General features: G+C 46.4%; 1 protein-coding gene across 5 annotated transcripts in view; it reads right to left on the bottom strand.

Annotated features, from left to right (window-relative positions):
• Positions 1 to 17,081, bottom strand: part of Gycbeta100B (guanylate cyclase soluble subunit beta-1-like) — a 44,938-nt gene extending 27,857 nt beyond the window's left edge. Inside the window, exons 1-5 of one of the 5 annotated variants that reach the window (XM_015183036.2) lie at positions 16,783 to 17,081; positions 13,467 to 13,569; positions 12,333 to 12,406; positions 561 to 661; positions 262 to 380 (exon numbers count right to left, since the gene is read on the bottom strand). In XM_015183036.2, the coding sequence (XP_015038522.1) occupies positions 262 to 380; positions 561 to 661; positions 12,333 to 12,406; positions 13,467 to 13,469 (297 nt within the window). In that variant the 5' untranslated portion in view covers positions 13,470 to 13,569; positions 16,783 to 17,081. Of the gene's footprint in view, positions 1 to 261; positions 381 to 560; positions 662 to 12,332; positions 12,407 to 13,466; positions 13,570 to 16,472; positions 16,489 to 16,526 lie in introns of those variants that run through there. The other 4 variants (XM_033376632.1, XM_001357534.5, XM_015183037.2 and 1 more) reach the window with 4 other exon arrangements.
• Positions 17,082 to 20,844: the final 3,763 nt, after the last annotated feature.

Here is a 20,844-nt window from a genome sequence, read left to right as displayed (position 1 = left end):
AAGCAAAATGGTTAATGCTTATCAATGATGCTGATGCTGATGTCGATGCTGAGACTCTGAGACTGAGAGACTGCGAGACTGGGAGACTGCGAAGGGGACTGAGAGCAGCATGAAAAATGACTTGAGTGGCGATTGGAAAATGCAATTGTGATGCAGATGCATGGGAAATGAGTGTGAAATGGGATTCAATTAAATAAACTGCCGGCTATAAAGCTACGATTATAGATACGTATACGAGACGTGTATGTATTGCTATAGTACCTGCAGGAAATCACGCGGCGTGGCTCCAAGCACTTGAAGGATCTTGTCGTAGCCCGAGTCCTGGCAAAACTCAAAGAAGGTCTTGCCAAACAGTTCCAGAATATCATCAGCGGGTATATCTGTGCAAAAGGAAGTGGCAGAGGCAGAGGTAAAAACATTAATGAGCTGGTCCTTAGGGCTGGTCCACAAGTACCCACGTGAGTGGTACTTGGCCATAACTGCGGCATATGTTTGGTAATGTCGTTACGACAGCCATCATGAACAAAAGCCGCATCGTCTCGTGTCGACTAACTACTTACTGAGTATCTCAACAGCTGCTCCAATTAGATTGTATGTTATTTCATCGTCGTAAATTTGTCGCACCAGAAACTGTCCCTCCATGCTGACCATGGCCTTTTTTCTGAATGCCAGACGAGCCAAAAAGAAGCAGCCATCGAAATCGAGTGAGGGGCGCCACCGCAAATATGGAATGACAGAGAAGGGTTTCGGTTTCGGTTTCGGAAGTGGGAGTGGGAGTGGGAGCGGCAGTGGCATGGTGGGTGGAAAGAGTGGTAAATACATTAATTTTAATTAAATTGCTTCTGTGCTGGCGAATTTTTGAGTGAGTTGCTGGCATTTCTTCTTTGTATTTGCTCATTTAAAGTATGTGTATGTTTTTGTGCATGTTTTTGGGGCTTTTGGGGGAACATAAAGCGGCTGCTTCATATGGCGGTCAGTTTATATTCCTTTTTCATATTTATGTTTTTAATTAAGCAATGAAGACGGAATAAAGCCCTTTGAAATGAGAATTCTTGCGCTCGAGTCTTAAAAGTTTCGAGCCGGCTTCGGCTCTTGTTATTATGTTGGATAAATGTACAAATTTTCCGTGCTCTCTTTTGGGAAATTTATGGAAATGGTTTCCAAATTTCGCTTGAGTGGGATTTTTATAAAAATGGAACACAAGGAAATGGCTGATGAGCCGCCGCCCAATGATACCATCTGTGGTTTAATGATGGAAATTATATACTTTCTGATTGCTGCAATTGAATTTTCGCTTATATACATTCTTTTAATCTAGATTTCCATGAGGTTGTTTTATATACGTTTGTTTAGGTGTATGTACAAATAGATTCCGAAATTCCGATGTAAGCAGTTCAAATGTGCAAGCAGATCAATGAAAGAACTGCTTTACCGTTTCATTGCAACAGCCCTGTTAACAGCCTAGGTTAATAGACTGTTACTGCTCTCCGTTAACAGCATGTGACTCCTGGTTACAGCGCACTGCAACCGCTGTCTAACAGTTCTTTAACAGCACTTTCAGAGAGGCTCGCTCACGATCACCAAGCAGTCAATTAGAATATATACTGCAAGCCCGCCATCTACCCACCGTTAGAATCCTACATTTAAAACTCTATCCACTCTTCTACAAACAACTAGCGCAAAGAACTGCTTGAACTATGCCTGAAAGCAGTTTAACAGAAAGCACAGCTTGCAGGCTCACTGCTTTCTCATAATATGGTTGTTTCAGCACTTCCGGTGTGCTCTACTTGGTTTCGCTTAATCTGTCTGATCTTATGTGCCCACACAATCCACTTTCGTATCGATTACTTTAACAGCTTGCAAGTCAGTGCAGTTTGAGTTCAAACGAGCAATCAGTTCAAATAATACGAGTACATACGACAGCTTGCTGTAAAGCCAGGGGCAGCTTGCAAACATTTCTCGACTATTTCATTTACAGCTGACCTTTAAGCCATCTAATTACTTTTCGAGGGCTTTTCTCTTAAATTCTCCCAAAAGTTAACTCAATTTTAAAGTAAGCTCTTTGTATGACAAAGAGAAACGAAACTTTCGTCTGGATTTGCATTGAATAACAATACAAGAAAATAGGAAAGCAGCCAGCCGCTACCCAGCCGCCCATCCACAGGGCTGTCAGCTAGTCTGTTTAGTGAACATCGTGCAAATCGACTTTATTATTTAATAGAACTTGTGCCAAGCTGTTACCAAAACAAATTGAATACAACGTGCCGGCACAGGCACAGTCAGAGGCACAGGCACAGTGAAAGTAGCTGGTCGAAAAGGCAAGGCACCAGAAAGGCAAGGCGAAGTAAATAGAAAAATAGAAAAAGAGGAACGCCAACGTTGCAGAATTGAACATGAAAATCACACGCCGCGGCGTGAGTTGAGAGAGCAGAAGAACACAAAAAAAAGTAATAGAAAAGTAGATTTTGTACGTGCAAAAGTTTTTCCATTTTCCTTCCCTACGCAAGAACTTCTGATTTGCCGACGCGTCGCCTTCTGGAGCGGTCTGGCAGTGAAGGCTGTGATGGTTGTGGGCATGGCAGGACAGGTGAGCTGTGGCAACAGCGGTGCGGTGGCAACGGCATGGTATTTCATTATTGCTCATTTTTCAACTGCAATGCAACCAAGAAGAAGCGCAACGACGGGGCAACAACGAAAACAGGTCGTAAGACGTTGCAAAATGGCAAAATGTGTCAGCAGCTGTCGCTGAAATGTGAGTCATATTTGCACCCACTTCACGATTGAGTTGCGTGTGTGCTGTTGCAGCTGCAGACCGGTTCGAGTATTGCTGCTGCACATATTTAATTTCGCATCTTCCAGAAAGCACACATCCTCTCACACAGAAGACGGTAAGTATTTTATTTGTAGAAGCTGATTTTTAATTTCCTGAACTGCCAGCGGACATCGAATGGGTAACAGGAACATGGCAAAGCAGAAGCCTTCGCTGGGCGCCCAGAAATCCCCAGGAAACTTCTGCATATTACACACCAAAATGGAAATTGATTTTCGTCTTGCAAATTTATTATTCCATGAGATATGGCAGTTGCGGTTGGGCTGGAGGGAGAGCAGGCCATGAGGAAATTCAAAATTAAAATAAGATTTATGTCATAAGCATGCATGCATTTTGGCCTGAATTCTTCCATAAAGACCTTAAAGGTGCAGTGGAGTGGAACCAGATATTGGAACTCTGCAGAGTTCTGGTTTCAGCTTTAGTTAATTGCTGGACTAAAGTGCGAAGCACTCAAAATTATCTGCAGGCAGGCCTCTCTCTCTCTCTCTATCTCTTTGCTGATATTGCGATTTAATTTCATAAAGTCAACACCTGCCCTGCCCTGCCCACCGGACGACCCTTGTCCCCGCACGGCTGCCCAGTAAATGTCTATCATTTTTATTGTGCCAGCAAGGCAACATTTTGCGCCGTAAATTAAATTATGCTGCACGTTTTAGTCTCCGTCTACGCACACCTGGACCACACCCCAGCCCCCAGCACACCACACTGCGTATGATTGATTTTTATTGATTTAAATGTGCGTGTGTTAGAGAGAGTCTCTGTGGCTGTGTGTGTGGGTATCTGTGCGTGTGTTAGCTGTCTGTCTCTCTGTTGTGGGTTTTTGTTCGCTTGCCCTTTGATCGACAACTTAATTGAAAAAGTTAATGTACGTGTGTGCCGAAGCAAGAAAGAGCCAGAGAAAGAGGGAGTGAGAGTGAGAGAAAGGAAACCCAATTTCGGTCACTGGATTTGGATCACGTTCAGGTTCAGGCTTAGGTTTTTTTTTGCGGGCGCTTCTAATGCAATTTGTCGTTAATTCTCCTCCGAAAGACACACAATAAAAAAAAGTTTACCATTAAATTTCGCACATTTGCGGCAGCATAAGCATCAATTAATTCGTGCTGTAAAAATTAATTACGCACACACACGCAGCAGGCAATTTATTGCCTCGAACCCTCCTCCCCCTCTCCCTCCGCGCTCTTCCATGACATTGCGTATACGCCCGGTGGCCCTGATAAAATGCAAGGCGACACTTTGTAGCATCCTCATCGTTTTCATTACAAATTCAATTTCCGCCCCGCCGCCCAAGTTTATCTCCTCGTCGCTTCATCTCCCCATCGCTCTCTTCCTCTCAGACCAGACTTTGGCTTCTCGCACTTTAAACTCATTTAAATATTGTTTACGCTGTGACAACGACAGCGACAACGCAGGAGGCCGAAACTAAGTGGCTTAATCTGCCAAATGGCTAGGAGGAGTCGTCGGCCAAGAAATATGAAAACATTTCGCGCCTAAGTAGCTTAGGCCAACGCCCCGGCCATATAAATATAGCCAAGTGTTTTTGTGTTTTTCTTTGCTGTTGGTTTAAGTTTCACGCGCAATGCCTTTTCCAGCCACCATCGACATTGAATCGAATACATAATGTATTATATGGATTCTATGCGTATAGATCCGGTCCGACCACGGCCACGGCCACGGCTTTGCTTTTTTCCATTTTTTTTTGGCTGCGGCTCGCGTGTAAATATTATTATTTAATATGCCAATCGCTGAGCCATTCAACCCACATCGACCCGGGGAATAAAAACGGAGGGAATATCATCGTCGCACAGAAGGCTGCCAGTGGCAGTGGCTCTCTAACTATATAACTCTTCAGCAGTTCCCAGAGCACCGCTCTCAGCTCTCGATGCTCGCTTTTTATGACAGGACGAGGGCATTAAACTGCTTTATTATGGACTACTTGTTGACTTTTGTCAGGCTAGAACTTTAAGTTGGATTAGCCCCGAGTATTTCGAGAACCGCAAACGAGCGGAAAATCCATAACCAATCAGCTGATTTGATTCTGACTTTGCTGCGGTTACAGTGAGAATTCCTAATGAGTAGCGAACCGACAGAGGCTTTAGGATTGTGTGTTTCGTGAGCCTCCCAGTATTCAATTGTGGTTCTCGTTTGCCTGCTGTAACTTAACAAATCAGCCTGGTAGCCGGCCCTGACGTGCACTGCAAAGTTGCGACGGGAATGCGGATGTGGGTTGCATGCAACCCGAGTCTTACACAGATGCACGAACACGAAAACTAACCGACATTAGCGCATTTTCATGGCAGGCACTTAGCCAAAGAGCGAAAGCTGGCTGGCTGGCACGGCTAAGAGAGAAGAAGTCACGGCATGCTCCTTTTCAGAAGTGCCAGAACTAACTTTCAGATAGTTCAATGGTTCGGTTCTGGAAGTGCTGCTATCCCACACAATATTCGTAAGCTTTCACCTCAATTTCAAGAGCATTTCCTAGTCTACTTACTGCACTGAAATGCTTCCCCAAGTAGATGCTGCAGCAACGACCTCCGACAAGAGCCAGAGCACACAAGAGCAGAGCAGAACAGAGAAGCCGAGAAACGGAAACGAAATAAGGTTAAAAGCCACTTAAGACTCGGCCAAGTTAATGTGGCACATAACTCAAGTGAGTCACATGTTTTATTGTCCACAAATAGAGGACGCAACCGCAACCGCAGGAAACACAGAGCCAGAGCTAGAGCCAGGACAACGCCAGGGCCAGGGTCAGGTTGAAACTATTTAGAGCAGGGCTTCGGCAGATCGAAGGCAGGAAATTAACATTGAAATTACAGGCAATCCGTAGGGGGAGAACCCCAAAAGAAATCCGAACCAAAAGCAAACCTGGAGACTGCAGTCGCATATGCTCTTCCAGCTGCTCTCCTAAGCTGTCCGTGAGAGTGGGAGTGTTTGTGGGGTAATCCCTGAGGCGTGTTATTCAAATCAGGCAGAGCTTCTTCTTTGCTCTAGTTTTTCCCCGCACAGACAGGAGAGATCCTGTCTGCCGTCTCGTGTGTATTTGTATGCGATTAGCGTTAAACCGCTGCCAAGCCATTCACATGCAGACGTGCTACACGTTGTTAATGACGGAGGACCCTGAAACTGGAGCTGAATCTCAATCTGGTTCGGGCTCCCTCTCCACCCCATCAACATCACCATCATCGTCATCATCGTCATCACCATCGTCATCGTCATGGCCATCATCATTGTCGTTGTCATTGTCATTGCCATCGGCTTTAGTCAAGTCGATTTTTTGCTAAGGATTAGCATTTTTACTGTCGCTAAGCTGCGGCGCCGGCCATGGCCATGGGGCGTATGATTAACCTTTAATGCAGAACCAAGTGGGCCTCAAGTGTGTCGCACCTAACGGACAGTGGGACAGTGAGGAAGTGGACAAAGGCCAGTGCGATTCCAGGGCCAAAATTAATGAATCGCCACTTTTCTGCCGGTGCCCATTAATAACTGTCCCTCTATGCAGCCAGTGCCGCCCACGACACTCGTCTCCTCGTCCTTCTCCGGTCATTTATTACTTCTGTCCGACGATTGCTCCACTCTCCCCTCATTTTTTTTATCTACGCATGCACTGGGACATCTCGAAATTAGGACATCATTAGCAACTGTCGATGCGGCGCGGCGGCTGTCGATGCTCCTGCTGATAAATGCCAAAAAACAAGCCAGAACCGAAGCCAAAGCCCCAATCCGGCCCCTGGGAATTTGCGGTTGGCTGCTGCTGCTCCCACATCATGCTGTGTGTGTGTGTGTGTGTGGGAGGGAGCCCTTGATATAATTAGTTTCTGAGGTTGGCTAGAGGAGGAATTCAGGCCCAATCTGGGGATGCACTACATGAACTGTTGCCAAGTAGAGTTTTGCTTTAAAGCCCTTAAACACTAGGATGAAATTCGCATCCAATACGAGTAGTATGTGGAGGAGACTGCAGGAAATTCGATTTACATTTACTTGTACTCTCATCGTAACACAATTTGGAATGCAATGCCTATTCCGCACCGATTCGATGCGGCAAATTTGTACTCCTCTGCCATGTTCCATGGGCCAAGGGCCATGGGCCATGCCGAGTCCCGTCTAATGATGGCCGACGGCTAAAGCGCCACTCAAAGCTGAAGCGTCAGCAAGGCCGACAGAAAATGGCGCAAAACACTTCCGGCTGTGGCTGTGGCTCAGGCTCTGGCTCTGGCTCTGGCCGATGCCGATGTGGAGGCTGTTGCAATTGCAAAAATGTGCCGCAGGCTGCTCCAGTTCACAGTTTCCATCGTTTTTTGCCTGTAAAATGCAAATGAAACAGGAAAGATTGCCCATTGACAGGGGAAGAGGGAAATCTCGGGCGCAAACATAGACCGATATCAGCTGTCAGTAAGTTCTCTTCTCTCAAGCCGAGAGGACATGATTTCAATATGGAGATTTCTACCACCGCTGGCCCCAAATGCAATTTCGGAATGTAACGAATGCGCTCTGGGAGCATCCACAGTGGTTTTTAGTTATATTAAAAAAAAACCCAGCACACACACTGAAACAGAAACAGAGAAATGGAACGGGGAGAGAAATGAAGGAGGAAAACGTTTGCGCCACACGCTCTACGGCTGGTTGGGCAACAGGCCAGGAGCCGAGAGCAGAGCACCAGCTGACCCTCGCATATGGGAGAAAATAAATTGCTTTTAAGCGACGTGTCCTGCTCCTGCTCCGGCTCCAGCACCGGCTCCGGCCCCCCTCCCAAAGGACCTCGAGCGTGTCGCTATTCGGAAAATGCAATAAATACAAATTTCAGTGATGCATTTATGCGCGAAATACGTGCCCAGACACGCCCCCAGCCCCCCGTAGCCCCTGCCAGCTGGGCAGTTATTAAATTATCCACCGGGGGGAACACTAACTGGATGTACAGACATTGCGTATGCGTCTAGTTGGCCGGAAACTAGACTTTTGCGTCTGGATAACTTATTTTCGACTTGCGAATTTAATTATAAAGGCACAAACTGGGCGTTAGACAGCGGCCCGTTTTCATAATTAATGCCCACTGTATCATGGGATTATTATTACGCATTAATGGAATACTGTGTGGGATCCTTTGTTCGGTGGAAAAGCCAGGGATTATATAATTTGCTGCCGGCCGTGCGCTGGATACATCTTGGAGACCTTGGGGGTGGATCCTTAAGCAAAGGTGGGTTGCATCTACCTTGTAATTGAATGTGAAGAAAAGGCAGGCACTGGAAGGCAGTCGGGGCTGTTCATCTGTGCCTTTGTCTGGCTAATGCTAATGGCTGGCCGTAATCGCCTGGCCTCGCTTTGGCTGCTGCTGCTGCTCCTTCACTGCCTCTCGTCTATAATTAGCCTCCCTGTTCAACATTTTATTTCGATTATTGCACTCCATTTGACTTGAACGCACAAAGACAAGCCATTAAGGGCGAGATAATGCCCGGCCGAACGAATCTGGAGTCCAACATTGCGTATGCGCAACGCTGACGACTTTTGGGCGCACGCACGCGACGCATAATTCATAAAGCGATAAAAGTGGAGCACATAAAACGGCAACGGAAAACTTTCAACAATAAACTGCGGTGGCGGGAGGCAGGCGACGGGGACAGGGACAGCGACAGCGACAGCGACAGAAACCAGGTTTTGGCCAACAAATATGAAGCAATCAAAGAGACAATAAGTGAACGCAGAGCAGCCAAAAGGAGTCGTCGTCGCCGAGCCGGGGCTAAAGAAATGCAATCAAAGCGAAAAGTAATCTCGGCGATAAGTGCGAAAACGTGTCAAATGCCAGAGCGGGGCAGCAGCAGGCAGGAGGGCAGGGCGGGTCGGATCGGATGCTGGCAAATGGGGGGCGTGGCTGCAGCTGACACGGAGAAGATGCCGCGCATCATGGCAGTCAATAAAGCGTAACAATATTTGCCACTGTCTGCTGTTCCTGCTGCTGCCGCTGCCATTGTCGAAAACAGTTGACAAAATGGCGAAAATATTGTAAATGCAAAAAGTCGGGCGGGGGAGCGTCAACTTCCGGGACCGTGCCCGTGCCTGAGCCCGTGCCGTGTTTTCCTTTGGGCTCCTGTTTGTTTGTTTGGTAAGCGACACGCAGCCTGCGGCAAAGTTTGCATTCAGAAAACTCAGGCATTGCCATCTGTTGGAGGTTGTTTGAGTGAAAACTTTTGGCCAGGCCCAGGCACAGGCACAGGCCCAGAAGCAGTCAAATTTTTTGGCGCATTAGCACGAACCCTTCCCCCAAGCCCTATGCCAGGCCGTGCCACCCTCTCAACTCGTTACATGCTTCAAATATGCCATTTCCCCCACCGCATACACCGCACACACCACATACGCACCGAACCACTCGAAAATCGACTCGAATTTCCATAATGTCTGCCACAAAAATGCGATCGATTTTCGTGGTGTGTGAGAGAGCTGCAAAAAAGACATAATGCTGCGGGCGTGGAGAAGAGGGGGCGTGTCGTGTCCTGTCAATGTGTGTTCGTATGAATATCTAAAAAAAAACGTGGCCAAAAAAAGTGGAAAGAACAGAACAGCAAAGTCAGGTCAGCGGGAATTTGTGTGTGTGCGGCGCGGGGCAACTAATGGCCTGGAGCTGCCACTGGACGCATTGCTGCGTGGCATTACCCAATCTATATATAGACGCGGATATTTTTACATGTGTCTCCAAATGCGCTTTTAATGTAAAAGGATTCGCTAATGCTTAATGCCTGCAATGAAATCGCACACGTGGCGTGGGCGCTCTGCAGGATGCTGGCTGATTGCTTCTCCCAGCAATCCCCAGTCACAGTCCCACTCCCACATCCACTCCCACACTCCAAATGTAATCTTGACGGGAAATTCCAGCCAAGCGAAATGAAGATTGATGGATTTTTAGCATTCGTCAGCGCTTCAGCGCCGCGGAGGGAAGGGAAGGAAGGCAAGGTAAGGCAACAACAACTCCTTCCCTTATTCGTAGCTAATAAGTCGCAAAAATATTTGGTAAACGGCATTGGAACGTGTTCCTCTCGAAAATTTCAAACAAATTTACATTTAATATGACAAGCAGGCGTTGACGTGCTTCAAAGCCGCTATCTCTGTCTATCTCTGAATCATGCCAAGCCTTGAAGCTGGAACGAGGCTGGGGAGTGGCAGGTGGAAAACTCAATTTGGTTAGAACTTTTCCCTGTGAGAGAGAGGAGAGTAATGGCTAAAAGCACACTCCACACTTAAGCAAATTAGTGTGATATCATTCGAGAAAATCCCCCCAGCAGGGGAGGCGCCAGTAAAAGGATGAGGGATCGGAACCCATTAGCGACTGACCAACGCATCAGCCTCGACTCGGCTCATATGACACAAGACACACTAGACGTATACGTATAACTTGACTGACATATTGACACACTTTCATACTCACATAGGGATAGAGACAGAGACGGAGGAAGTGCTTTAGAGTGAGAGGTTAAATCCTATTCTGGCAGGAGCAGAGCTCTGCTTTCTTGTGGTGCTGTAAAACATTTTATAGGCAAATCGATTTTTGTCTAAAGTGCCACAAACACGCATAACCAGCAGCAGCGTCAACAGCGGCAGCAGCAGCAGCAGCCACAGAAACAGCCATAATGTGGCACAAATGGTCACTCTTCCTCTGAAGAGTGTATTAGTGGACGGAACAACTGAAAAGGAAAACTCATTTGATATGAATCTCTTTCCGTTGTCGTTCCGATTTCATTTTCGGGAGCACTTCAAAGTCGTCTGACTTAGGCTAGAGAAAATAAGCTTTAAACTGGAGATCCCCGGCTCCAATCTAGCAGCTTGTTTAGGCAAATTAATGAGCCTCATTTGCAGATTGATGTGCAGCAATTATGAGCCACCAGGCAGCAACACCAACACCAACACCAAGCAGCATAAAGCACTTAGAGTCCTGATTCTGATTAAGTGAGCGCCAACATGAGAAGCAGAGCAGCCAGGAAGAAGGAGCAGCAGATGTCTTTAAGGTTCTTTAAAAGCAATCAATGCTGTAGAGAAGATAAAGAGGTAGTCAGACAGACAGACGGCACAACTATCAGTCACTGCGGTCAGCTGGGTGTCAATCAAGGCAAATGCCATTGCCAATGCCGAGTCAAGGCAGTCTTCGTCTTGGGGCCTCCTCTCCTCTCCTTTCCTTTCGTTTCTATTCTTTTCTTTTTTAATGAACGCTTTGACAATGCCTTCAAGTGCGAGGACAACGACTGACAGACAGAGCACCGAGGACTGTCGCCCAAGGGTGAGAGCACAGTCGTGCTACGCCTTTGTCTTGGGGCCTCAAGTGGAGGATAATGAGTTTGATTCTCGCTGCAACGATTGCCCTCGGCATTGCCCAGGGCTCTGACGGGTACTGTTACTGCCACTGCCACTAACACTAATACTAGCACTACCACTACGATTGTGGCTGCCAACTGCAATGTAATTAAAGTCATGTCATTGCCGACCCCATTGGCAGGCATTCGAAACGAAATGAAGGGGCAGCCAGTGCAGGCAGAGGAACGGAAAGGAGCAAGGAGAAAGAGCTGTGGTTTCCCTTGGGATATTTTCTCCCACTTAAGTGGAATATTTACTTTACCCAGCTGCTCTTTTTCTCGCAGTGTACGCCTCAACGTTGCCATTGTTACCTTTTCCTCTTCTAATGAGAAAAGTTCTCCTCCATAATTAAAGGGTTGTCTGGCGCACCCATAGCAAAGATTCGACTCAACTCCACTCGACTCTTGACTGGTTCAATTCATTAGCAATCTGTAAACGTGGCCAATACAAGTGGCAAGTGACTTGCGGTTAAGCAATCCAAATTCATAAATCATGGCCAATTAGCACAGAGGAGAGCGGAGCGGATCGGAGCGGAGCCGTTGCCATTGCTACAGGGCCTATGCTTAGTCCAGGACACAGACAAACACACGCACATTCAGGCGGCAATATCAATAACTTAATTAAGACGAATGCGAATTGTATACAGTCTTAGCACACACACTAAAACATACACTAAAACACACACTGGCACACCCCCAGAGCCGGCACGTGGCCATTTTTGGGCGTTGATTTTCGCCCTAGATTTTGGTGCTGGCTGCACTGGGAAATCCGTGTACGCATTAATGTGACGCGTGTTCCCTGCCCCGCCAGCAGCCAACAGGCAACAGCAAATACACTCAATTAATTTATGTATATCTCTCTCTCTGCTCTATCCCTCTGCTCTCTGCCCTCTGCCCTTTGCCCTCTGCCCACTGCTCTCAGCTCTCTGTGTGGGCGTGACCATGTCCGAATGTGAAAAATGGATAATTAGTTAATTGCGGTACGTGGCGGCAGACAAATGTCCGCAATTTATGTATTTTAGTTATTAATTAAGTGCGCGATGCTGTTAATCTGTTTGTCCTTGGGTCCGGCTTTGCCTTGGGTATGGATTCCATGGGTAATATGAGTACTTATAGAGGGGAAATTCGTTTTCATTTGCTAATGAGTTTTGGCCGACACTTGGTATTGTACTTACTTGATCTTCTCCCATAGCTCCTCGCCAAAGTGTTTCAGAACCAGCAGCTCCAGGGCGTAGTTAACGAAGCCATACTGCGGAGAGTCGAAAGAGAACAGGATGGAGAACGATTTGTTTATGGCAGTGATGTTTATGGCAGGCGCTTAAATAGGCATAAATATCGTATCTATCCGACTTGACTGTCTCCGACTTTGCTCTTAAAAATCTCAGCAGAAGCCAGCGGCTCTCTGATTTTAATTGCATTCCCAGACGGGACTCGAAACGATAAATTTGAAATATGCGAAATCAATAGCGATTGCGCACTTTCATTTCGTTTTAAATGTATCCAAAAAGCAATCAATTTGATTTGTTACGGAACGGGACGGGACGGGACGTGGACCAAGGACCAAAGACCAAAGAAGTGGAAGGAGGAGCAGCCAGCCAGGCAGACGGGCAGACAGGCAGACATACCTTTGGATATCCCAGATACGCAGCACAATCAATCGCTTCCGCCGGAAGTAATACTAAACAAGCAAAATACTTGAAATATATTTACATACATTACGCATACGTCTAGCTGGCCGAACAACAGGCCCCCGTCCTTGTGTCTGCCTGCTCCTGCTCCCCTTTTCTGTTTCTGTTGCTTCACGTTTTCTTGTTGTTTTATTCTTTTGCGTTTCTTTCCTGTGCTTTTCTGCTTGGTTGTCTGATGAAGATGTATCTAACCGATATTTGATGTTTATTGCCTTTGCTGGGGCAAGGCGCATTGAAATGTTGTAGCAGTCTCAAATGCCACCCAGAGGCTACACACGTGTGTCATTTCAGGGATTGACAACAGGGTTATACAATGGCGGTTTGGAGGACGGCGAAATGCTGTGAAAATCGCAATCATTAGATCAACATTTCTTTGCATATGTCAACGTGCGGAGGAGACTTCCTTTGGCGGGGAATCGAGTTGATTTGCTTTTTATCAATAGAATTGAGACAAGGACTCTGATTGAAATGGCTTCGAATCGGAATGCCTTACGGCCAGAAATCCTATTGAAAGGAATTCATTCGTTGCCTTCCGGCCCACCTTTAGAAAGGCTTTCAATCAGAATTTAATTGAATACTTTCAATTAATTTCTATTTTAATTAAACTCTGCATTCACTTACCATTTTTGGGTGATTTTTTCGTTTCCGGTTTTCGCTTAATTGAAACGCTTGTCCGCGTATTTAATTCACTTTCACAATGAATATGTTCAAATGCATATCACAACTGAAATTGGACACCAGAATATTCAATTTATTGCGCTTTCACTTATATCTGCCCCCCCGGGCTTCCGCCACCCGCCACAGCCACAGGCAACACACCAAGGGGGCGGGGTGTCCCCGAGAGAGTGCGAGGGGATTGTTCAACAAATGAAAACGTAATAAATTGTATCTGGCTTAACACACAACTGATATGACGGCTATGATAAACGGAAAAACCCTAATGAAAATTACAAAATAAATATTGTGGTCTGTCCAATTATGAATGGGAAAAAGGGCAATGGTGGATGGCCTGGGGACTCATTCGTTATTCGTTATTCGTTATGTAGAATTGTGGTGAATCAAACGATGCGATGCCCCTGCGGCTATGAATATTTCATGAGTTTTAAATCGGCTCTTTCCCTACATTATATATTTTCCTTAAAGGAAGGACGGGTGCAACCTCTTCCCATTTTAAATTCTTATTTCTCTCCAAAAGCAGGGCTTTTCTGAGGCTTTTTCAAAATACCTACACTAATCAAATATTTAAATGAGCGGAAAAACAAAAGTCGAACGGCCCTCGAGTGGCTCCAGGTCCTGGCCAACAATTTCTGGGGCCATAGCCTCGTGGCCGTTGCCGATACAGCTGCATTCTTGTTTCGCTGCCATGTGCCTGTTTGTTGCATGCCACATGCAACACGTGCGGAAGCCAAAGGCTCCGCAACAACAACAACAAAACCATGCCAAGACCCGAACAGCCATCAACTGGGTCAAAATAAAGCCAGGCAAAAAGAAGGCTGCAAGAAGACGTTGAATCGGGGCTAATCGAAAGTTTGATGCTCTTCTCGGGGACCCAGAAAAGGGATTCTTGAGTGTGCGGAGTGCAGAGCTATAGAGAGAGCTGGGATAGTCAAACACCTCATGAATGTGGCAGAAGGCTCTGATTCCGTGGGTAAGCGTATCATCACAAAACAAAACAAAACGAAGCGAAAAGAAACAGGGGCAGCTAAAACGGCAGCCTGGCGTGGCAACAAAGGGTGCATGCGGCTGGTTAATTACACAAACACACATGCAAAGCACAACACATTCGCACACACAGCACTCAGGTGTAAGGGCAAGTGTGAGAGAATCTCGAAATTTATGCGCCACGACGAGTGCACGGCAATTAAGGCATTGCCAGCACCAACAGCGAGTTTTTCTGAAGTTAGGCAGTTGCCTAGGCACAGGGCCTGCAGGGGCAGGGGAAACGCCTCGAGACAGGGCCTGAGCAGCCCCGAACAGAGCAGAATAGAACGAAAAGTGGCAGCTCTCTGGGAGACAGGTGGGGCATCAAGTGGGGGCTCGAATTGAGATGGGAAACTTGTGGACCTGCAGAGCAATGATAATTGTAAGAACAGGGAGGAGCAGCAGCACAGCTTCCACTTGAGGGTTTCGGATTCGGCCAGCCGTAAGGGACTTAACCCGGGCGACAGACAAAGCTACACTTTAAGTCATCTCCAGACTGGTTTCTGCTTTAAAAGGAAAAATCGATTTTCTCCGGCATTTGTGTAGCTGCTGCCACAAAGCCCATTAGCAGGAGAGTCGTTAAGGTGGGGGTCTCTGTATCATTCTCGTTTGTATGTATGTAAGTACATACATACTTTACCCATCTTCCTGTCAACCTTCATCGCGGCTGTTTGCTTTGGGCCCTGGCTTATTGCGATTGCTGCAATACTAGGTATTAATCAGGCAACGAGCTCAGACAGCAATATTTTTCAATGACCTTAGGGGCCCAGGCTCAGGCGCAGGTCGGGAGGCAAAGCATCCTTCCAATTGAGCGAATTTTAATTACGTGCAACATTCGGAATTTTGAGAACGGTGCGGCAGAGGCAGAGGCAGCGGCAGTGGCACACTGTCAACAAAAGTAGGAATCGAAGGAGTCCTTGTGCTATTTTCGGGGCACCCGTCGACAAGAGTGTAAATAAGAGGCCAAGAGTCGGTGGCCAGGCATTTGTTTGGCCAGGCTTAGAGCACGGCCAAGTCGCTTCGATTCGGTGGAGAGCCTTAGAGTACGCTTCGACTCGGCGGTGGGGCTATTTGTTAGGGGCTCAAATGAAGCTATTTGGCGATGACGGGCACGCCGTTTGATAATTGCGACAAAATGACGCTTAAAAACAAAACGATATTCACGCGCCAACGATGGAAAGTGGTGGATGTCGCTGTCGCTGTGGCTGTCTGGCTTTCGGGCTGTCGGGCTGTCTGCCTGTCAATTTAGCGCTAAACTGACAATAACTGAGTTAATGATGAGCCTGCCATTAGGCCAGGACACAAAATGAGGCAGAGCTGGGACAAAGAACACACAAATTGTGGCCACACGTTGGGGGTGGGGATGGGCTTGGGCAATGTCGTGTCGAGTTTTGCAAAGAGATAGAGAGAGACAGAGAGGAGAACAGAGACTGGCAATTGTACATTCAACTCTGTGTCTGGTCTGGCGGGGCATTTATCAAATATAATGGACATTCACTATCGTCCAGCGGAGCAACTAAAACAACTGTCAGCAAATTGCCGTGGGCACGCAAAGCTAAATGTCTAATAAACTTTGACATATTGGGGCAAATATTTCTATTTGGTAAACTTGGGCAAAACAGCGACATAACACACAGCACACACACCACACACAACATTGAACAGAATACGAAACATAAATTATGGGCCTCCCATCCATGGACCATGGACAATAATGGCGTGAAATATGCAGGCAGGAACAAGAAAATAAATTGGAGCGCACGAATGTAGGCTTTAATTTTTGAGGCGGCGGCCGTTGCTTGGCTTTAAGAACCAAAAGAACCAAAAAAGTCCGTCATTATACACATATTCGCAAATATATCTGTCACTGTATATATCTCTCGTATCGTATATATCTCTTTCTCTTTTTGTGGGCCTGTAATTTACATTTGTTTTTAGGGCGCATTGCTTTTTATTGTGCGATTTCTTTTTCTCTCTCACTTTTGTTTATTCTCCTCAGTGCGTGATTTATTTGTTTTGCGTTTTGTATGTTACTTTCTCCGTTCCGTAGTTTCCCACACCGTACACCCCGATAACTGGCAACTTTCACTTGATGAGTGCCTGGTCGACTCCTGATAAGAGATACGCGCGCGAGTCTCAAAGAATCCGTACTCCGTTCTCTGTTGTCGGTTGTCTCCGTAGTAAATTTGACAATTCGCCTGGAACAGCCGGGGACGAAAAAACACGACACTTGTACCTTCACGATTATTCTGGCGGTTCGGACTTTGCAAAAATTTACAAAAACTTGGTCCAATTTCTCAAGTACATTCTGTGTGTGTAAATATAAATATATATATATATATTTTTTTTTTGCCGAAAATATCAATCTGGATGTTTTTGTGGGCTGTCTCTGAACTACTTCAGAAAGCGATCTGTTGTGTCGTCCGCGAAAATACGTTAGTTATCAACTTCTGAACTTATTTTCTTGACGCAGCACAGATACCGCGTTGGTCGAAAGTTGAAAACCGAATGGCAGACATGCTGAGACATGCATCAAGAGCGAGAGAATTTTCAGAGAGAGTGATAAAATATACCGTTCTACCACTACCCATACAGTAGATGTGCCATACTACGAAGCGTCACACGAGTAACCAGAGACTTCGGCTCTGGCGTTCGGGTACTGAACGTCATCATGAGCCGCACATCTTTGTATGTGTTAGTACACACACACAATATGTTTCGAGCAATGTTTCTCTGAAATGTACCGAAATATACGGTTATATTTAAAAAATATACCGTCGAATTATTCATATTCCTCGTTTTTTATATTCCGTCAAATATTACTAGCTGGCTATGATTTCTATGCCTGAACATACAATTTTATACGATTAAAGAATCAATTGTCTACAAGATATGCGTATTTAAGGGACTCCTTGTTATTGGACTGTATCTGAAAAAAGGTTTAAGTGCCTCGTGCTTCGTGTGTGGGCCAGGACCAACTCCATCCGCCCACGTAGCTGTTTGTTGTTGCTGCTCGAAAGCTGCTCTCTAAAGTTAACAGAGCCTAAAAGCTATTCTACTTGTCGATGTAGTTGCAGAATTTTACATGTAGAAAAAGAGGACGATGCCAACAGATGGCAGCAGTATATTGTTTACCAGTTAGCTTGGAAGATTTTTTCAAATCAGCAATAAAAATGAAATAAAAACTTAAATAAAAACGGCATCTGGACACCGGAGTCTTCAGGACTCTGGCGTCTGGTGCGATGGAAAGACTGTGGAGAACGTGCGTGAGCCGTGGGGAATGGGGCTTGCTCCACCTCTGCCTGTACCTGTGCCTGCCGCCTTCCTGCTGTTCTCTCGACCGAGTACAGCGACGGGAACGGAACCACGACGACGAGCGATGCGCACGCCCTGGACGTGTCGGTGGCGGAGAGGCGCAACTACTGGACTGACCAAAAGACCAAGTGCATCATCCGGGCCTTTCTCAATGGCTCCTATGTGCAGCGGATCGTGGACTCGGGTCTGATTGGGCCGGACGGCATCTACTGGTCCGATGCGGAGGTTCGTCTCATCGAGGTCTGGATGGCAGCCCGCCTGGATGGCAGCAGTCGGCGCGTGCTCGCCATGACAAGTATGTACATTTATTAAAAATAAATGAATAAGAGATTATAAATAAAATTGCATATAATGTTGGTTTAATTCCTTTTTCAATTTAAAGTGAATTTTTACCTCCATCCATTTTCCAGAAGCGCCTGTTAATCATTCGCTCGAATTTTCCTTCTTTCTGCTATTGTTTGCTCTGCATTCACTTCATCTCCCTAATCGCTCAACTTCCGCTTCTGGTGTTATTTATCGGTGGATTTATTTACTTTCTGCTGATTTTTGTCGAATGGCTGTGAGGTCGTCGCTTCTGCCTTCGCTCAGTCAATGGGGCGGCACGCATAATTTACCTACGACAATAGAGTTTCGGGGCAGCTCCAGTCGAGCAGATGAACACAGCTCCAGCAAATAAATTAGAGCCACTTGCATTACAATCAGCAAGCGACATTCAAGGGTGTAGGACAGTAATTGAAGTTGAATGGCAGGCCTGTCAAGGGGCCAGAGCCGGGGCCAGTGTCGGGACCGGCACCTGTTAGAGCACGGCATCGGGAATTGCTTGGGACAAGTGCCGACCCGAGCCACTGGAGCCAGTCGGTGCATCCAGGCGATAGTCAGGGCATAAATGAATTATTCACCACAAAAAACATAATGAAACATTGTGCATTGTGCAAGTTTTCATTGTCGTAACCGCACTGGTTTAATCGCGTTTCTGTCCCCAGCAAACGCACAAAGGTTCAACTTCCTTCGGCTGTGGGGCCCGATAAACGTCAGCGCGTAGCCGCAGGCTCACACGAACCTGCCTCTGACAGCCCACCCACTCTGCTGCTGACACTGATGGAGGAGTGGTGCAGAGTCCCCACCGGGAGCCACCGGGGCAGACCAGGTAAGCAGTGCCAGCCATCAGCATCCGACTATCAAAGCCATTGTCACTCTGCCCCCCCAAGGGAAACCAGAATAAATCAGGGATGGCACAAATCAAGGTATGTAAATATCATTATTGGTAGATAATTGGTTGACATTTTGAAGTTACATCCGACTAAATCTTGGTTCTAGTTAACCTTCTAAAGGAAAATGTAGTTACTGTTTTGATGTTTACTTGGCACATCTCTAGCCTCAACAACCTTTCTTAGCCAACAAAAGCCCGTCCCCGAGAGGTTTGGAGCTGCCTGTTCTAGACATTTTCAGCCATTAGAAGTCAGATTTTTGATCCAATTTCAGTCGCGCAACTAAGTAAGAAGCGGAGTAGGGATAACCGCGGGATGCCAGAATGGACCTGGCATCTGCCTGCCCCATTGTGCAAGTGAAATGGAGCGTAGCACGCCACGGTAGAGCGAAGAAATGCTGTGCTCTCCGCCTCCAGACTCTAATCAAGCTGGCTGCCAAAAGATGACTATCTTCCTGGCTTTTAATTAACAAGCGTAGGAGAAGGCCACATCGAAGGCGAAGGAGTTGAGGTTGATATTGAGGCTGTGGCTGCTGTTGGGAAAACTTTTTTGGGCATCTCAATTGCTGCACATAGACGACAGCAGCTCCGTGCTGGATATTGCTCGGAATCTGTTTGTGTGTCGGGCGCACTGAGACAAAGGACAAGTGCATCAGGATAATCGCATCACACTCGAGTAAATAAATTCCTGAAGTGGAACCAACTTTCCGGGTTCACGTTCCCTCCGCACCCAGCCAAAAACATGTTGCCATGCTCTACATGGGCTAACAATGGGTGCTGTCCGTCCCTAGCTCCTCTTGTCGCCTTTGCAGCATATCCTTCTTTGCTGGATTTTCGTTGTCTTCTACGTGCCAGCGGATAATATGGCTCTGGCACCAAGCACCCAACGCCCACACAAAAATTCTCGCACAAAGGAGGGAATTTCGCAGTAGAAATAAATATTTCAATGTTCTTTGCATTAAAATGTGTGAAGCAAGTTTTTATTTTCTAGATAAGCCAAAAGGGGGAAGTGATTGAGACCTGCTCGCTTTGGGTTATTATGTCCGAAGCGTCAACGAGTGGCAATCAATGGAATGCTGGAATAATCAATGCTCAAAAGATTGTGTGCGAAAGCACACACAATTATTTTGCGAGTAAGGGATACGCCCTTTATGGGCTTCCCTGCAGATACGAATGTATGCTTACGATAATATACGATAAGGAATATGAATAATTAGGTTCCACATAAAGAAATTACCGCACGCTGTATAAAAGTACATGCTCACGAGAACATGCCAGCTCTATTTATAAACACAATGGCTTGCAGCTCTGAAATGTACGATAAACCTCAAATAAGCAATCTCGGATTGGATTTGCATGTCTTGCCATTTGTTGGTCGACTTGCCTTTCAGTTGCAACCGCATTGGAGTCCACTAAAATTGTGATTCCCAAGAAGAGCATGTCGAGTGCCAAAGGCCAGAGGAGCAACAACCGCCTCATTAGACTGTGGCCAATGCACAATCTTGCTTCTTGCGGGTAATCATAGCCCAGAGGTCGGTGGTGGGTATTTGATTTGCATTATCAATGCAATGTATAAATACTTATATGAGGTACATGCTGTATGAGTATGTAGTGTACATAAGACTTTTCAAAAATAGCCCGTTCTTCATCTTCTGCCGCCGTCGACGACAGCTGATGGAGGGTTCTATATTCAATAGACTGCCGGGAAATACTGTAAGTATTTGCAAGTGGCAGCGCGCGTTAGCTCTCCCGCCTCGAGTGGCCTTTGAGGTGGAG

Source organism: Drosophila pseudoobscura, chromosome 2, assembly GCF_009870125.1.
Source record: "Drosophila pseudoobscura strain MV-25-SWS-2005 chromosome 2, UCI_Dpse_MV25, whole genome shotgun sequence".
Lineage (NCBI taxonomy): Eukaryota > Metazoa > Arthropoda > Insecta > Diptera > Drosophilidae > Drosophila > Drosophila pseudoobscura.
Note: the sequence above shows the minus strand (reverse complement) of the source record. Positions and strands in the feature narration are given on the sequence as shown.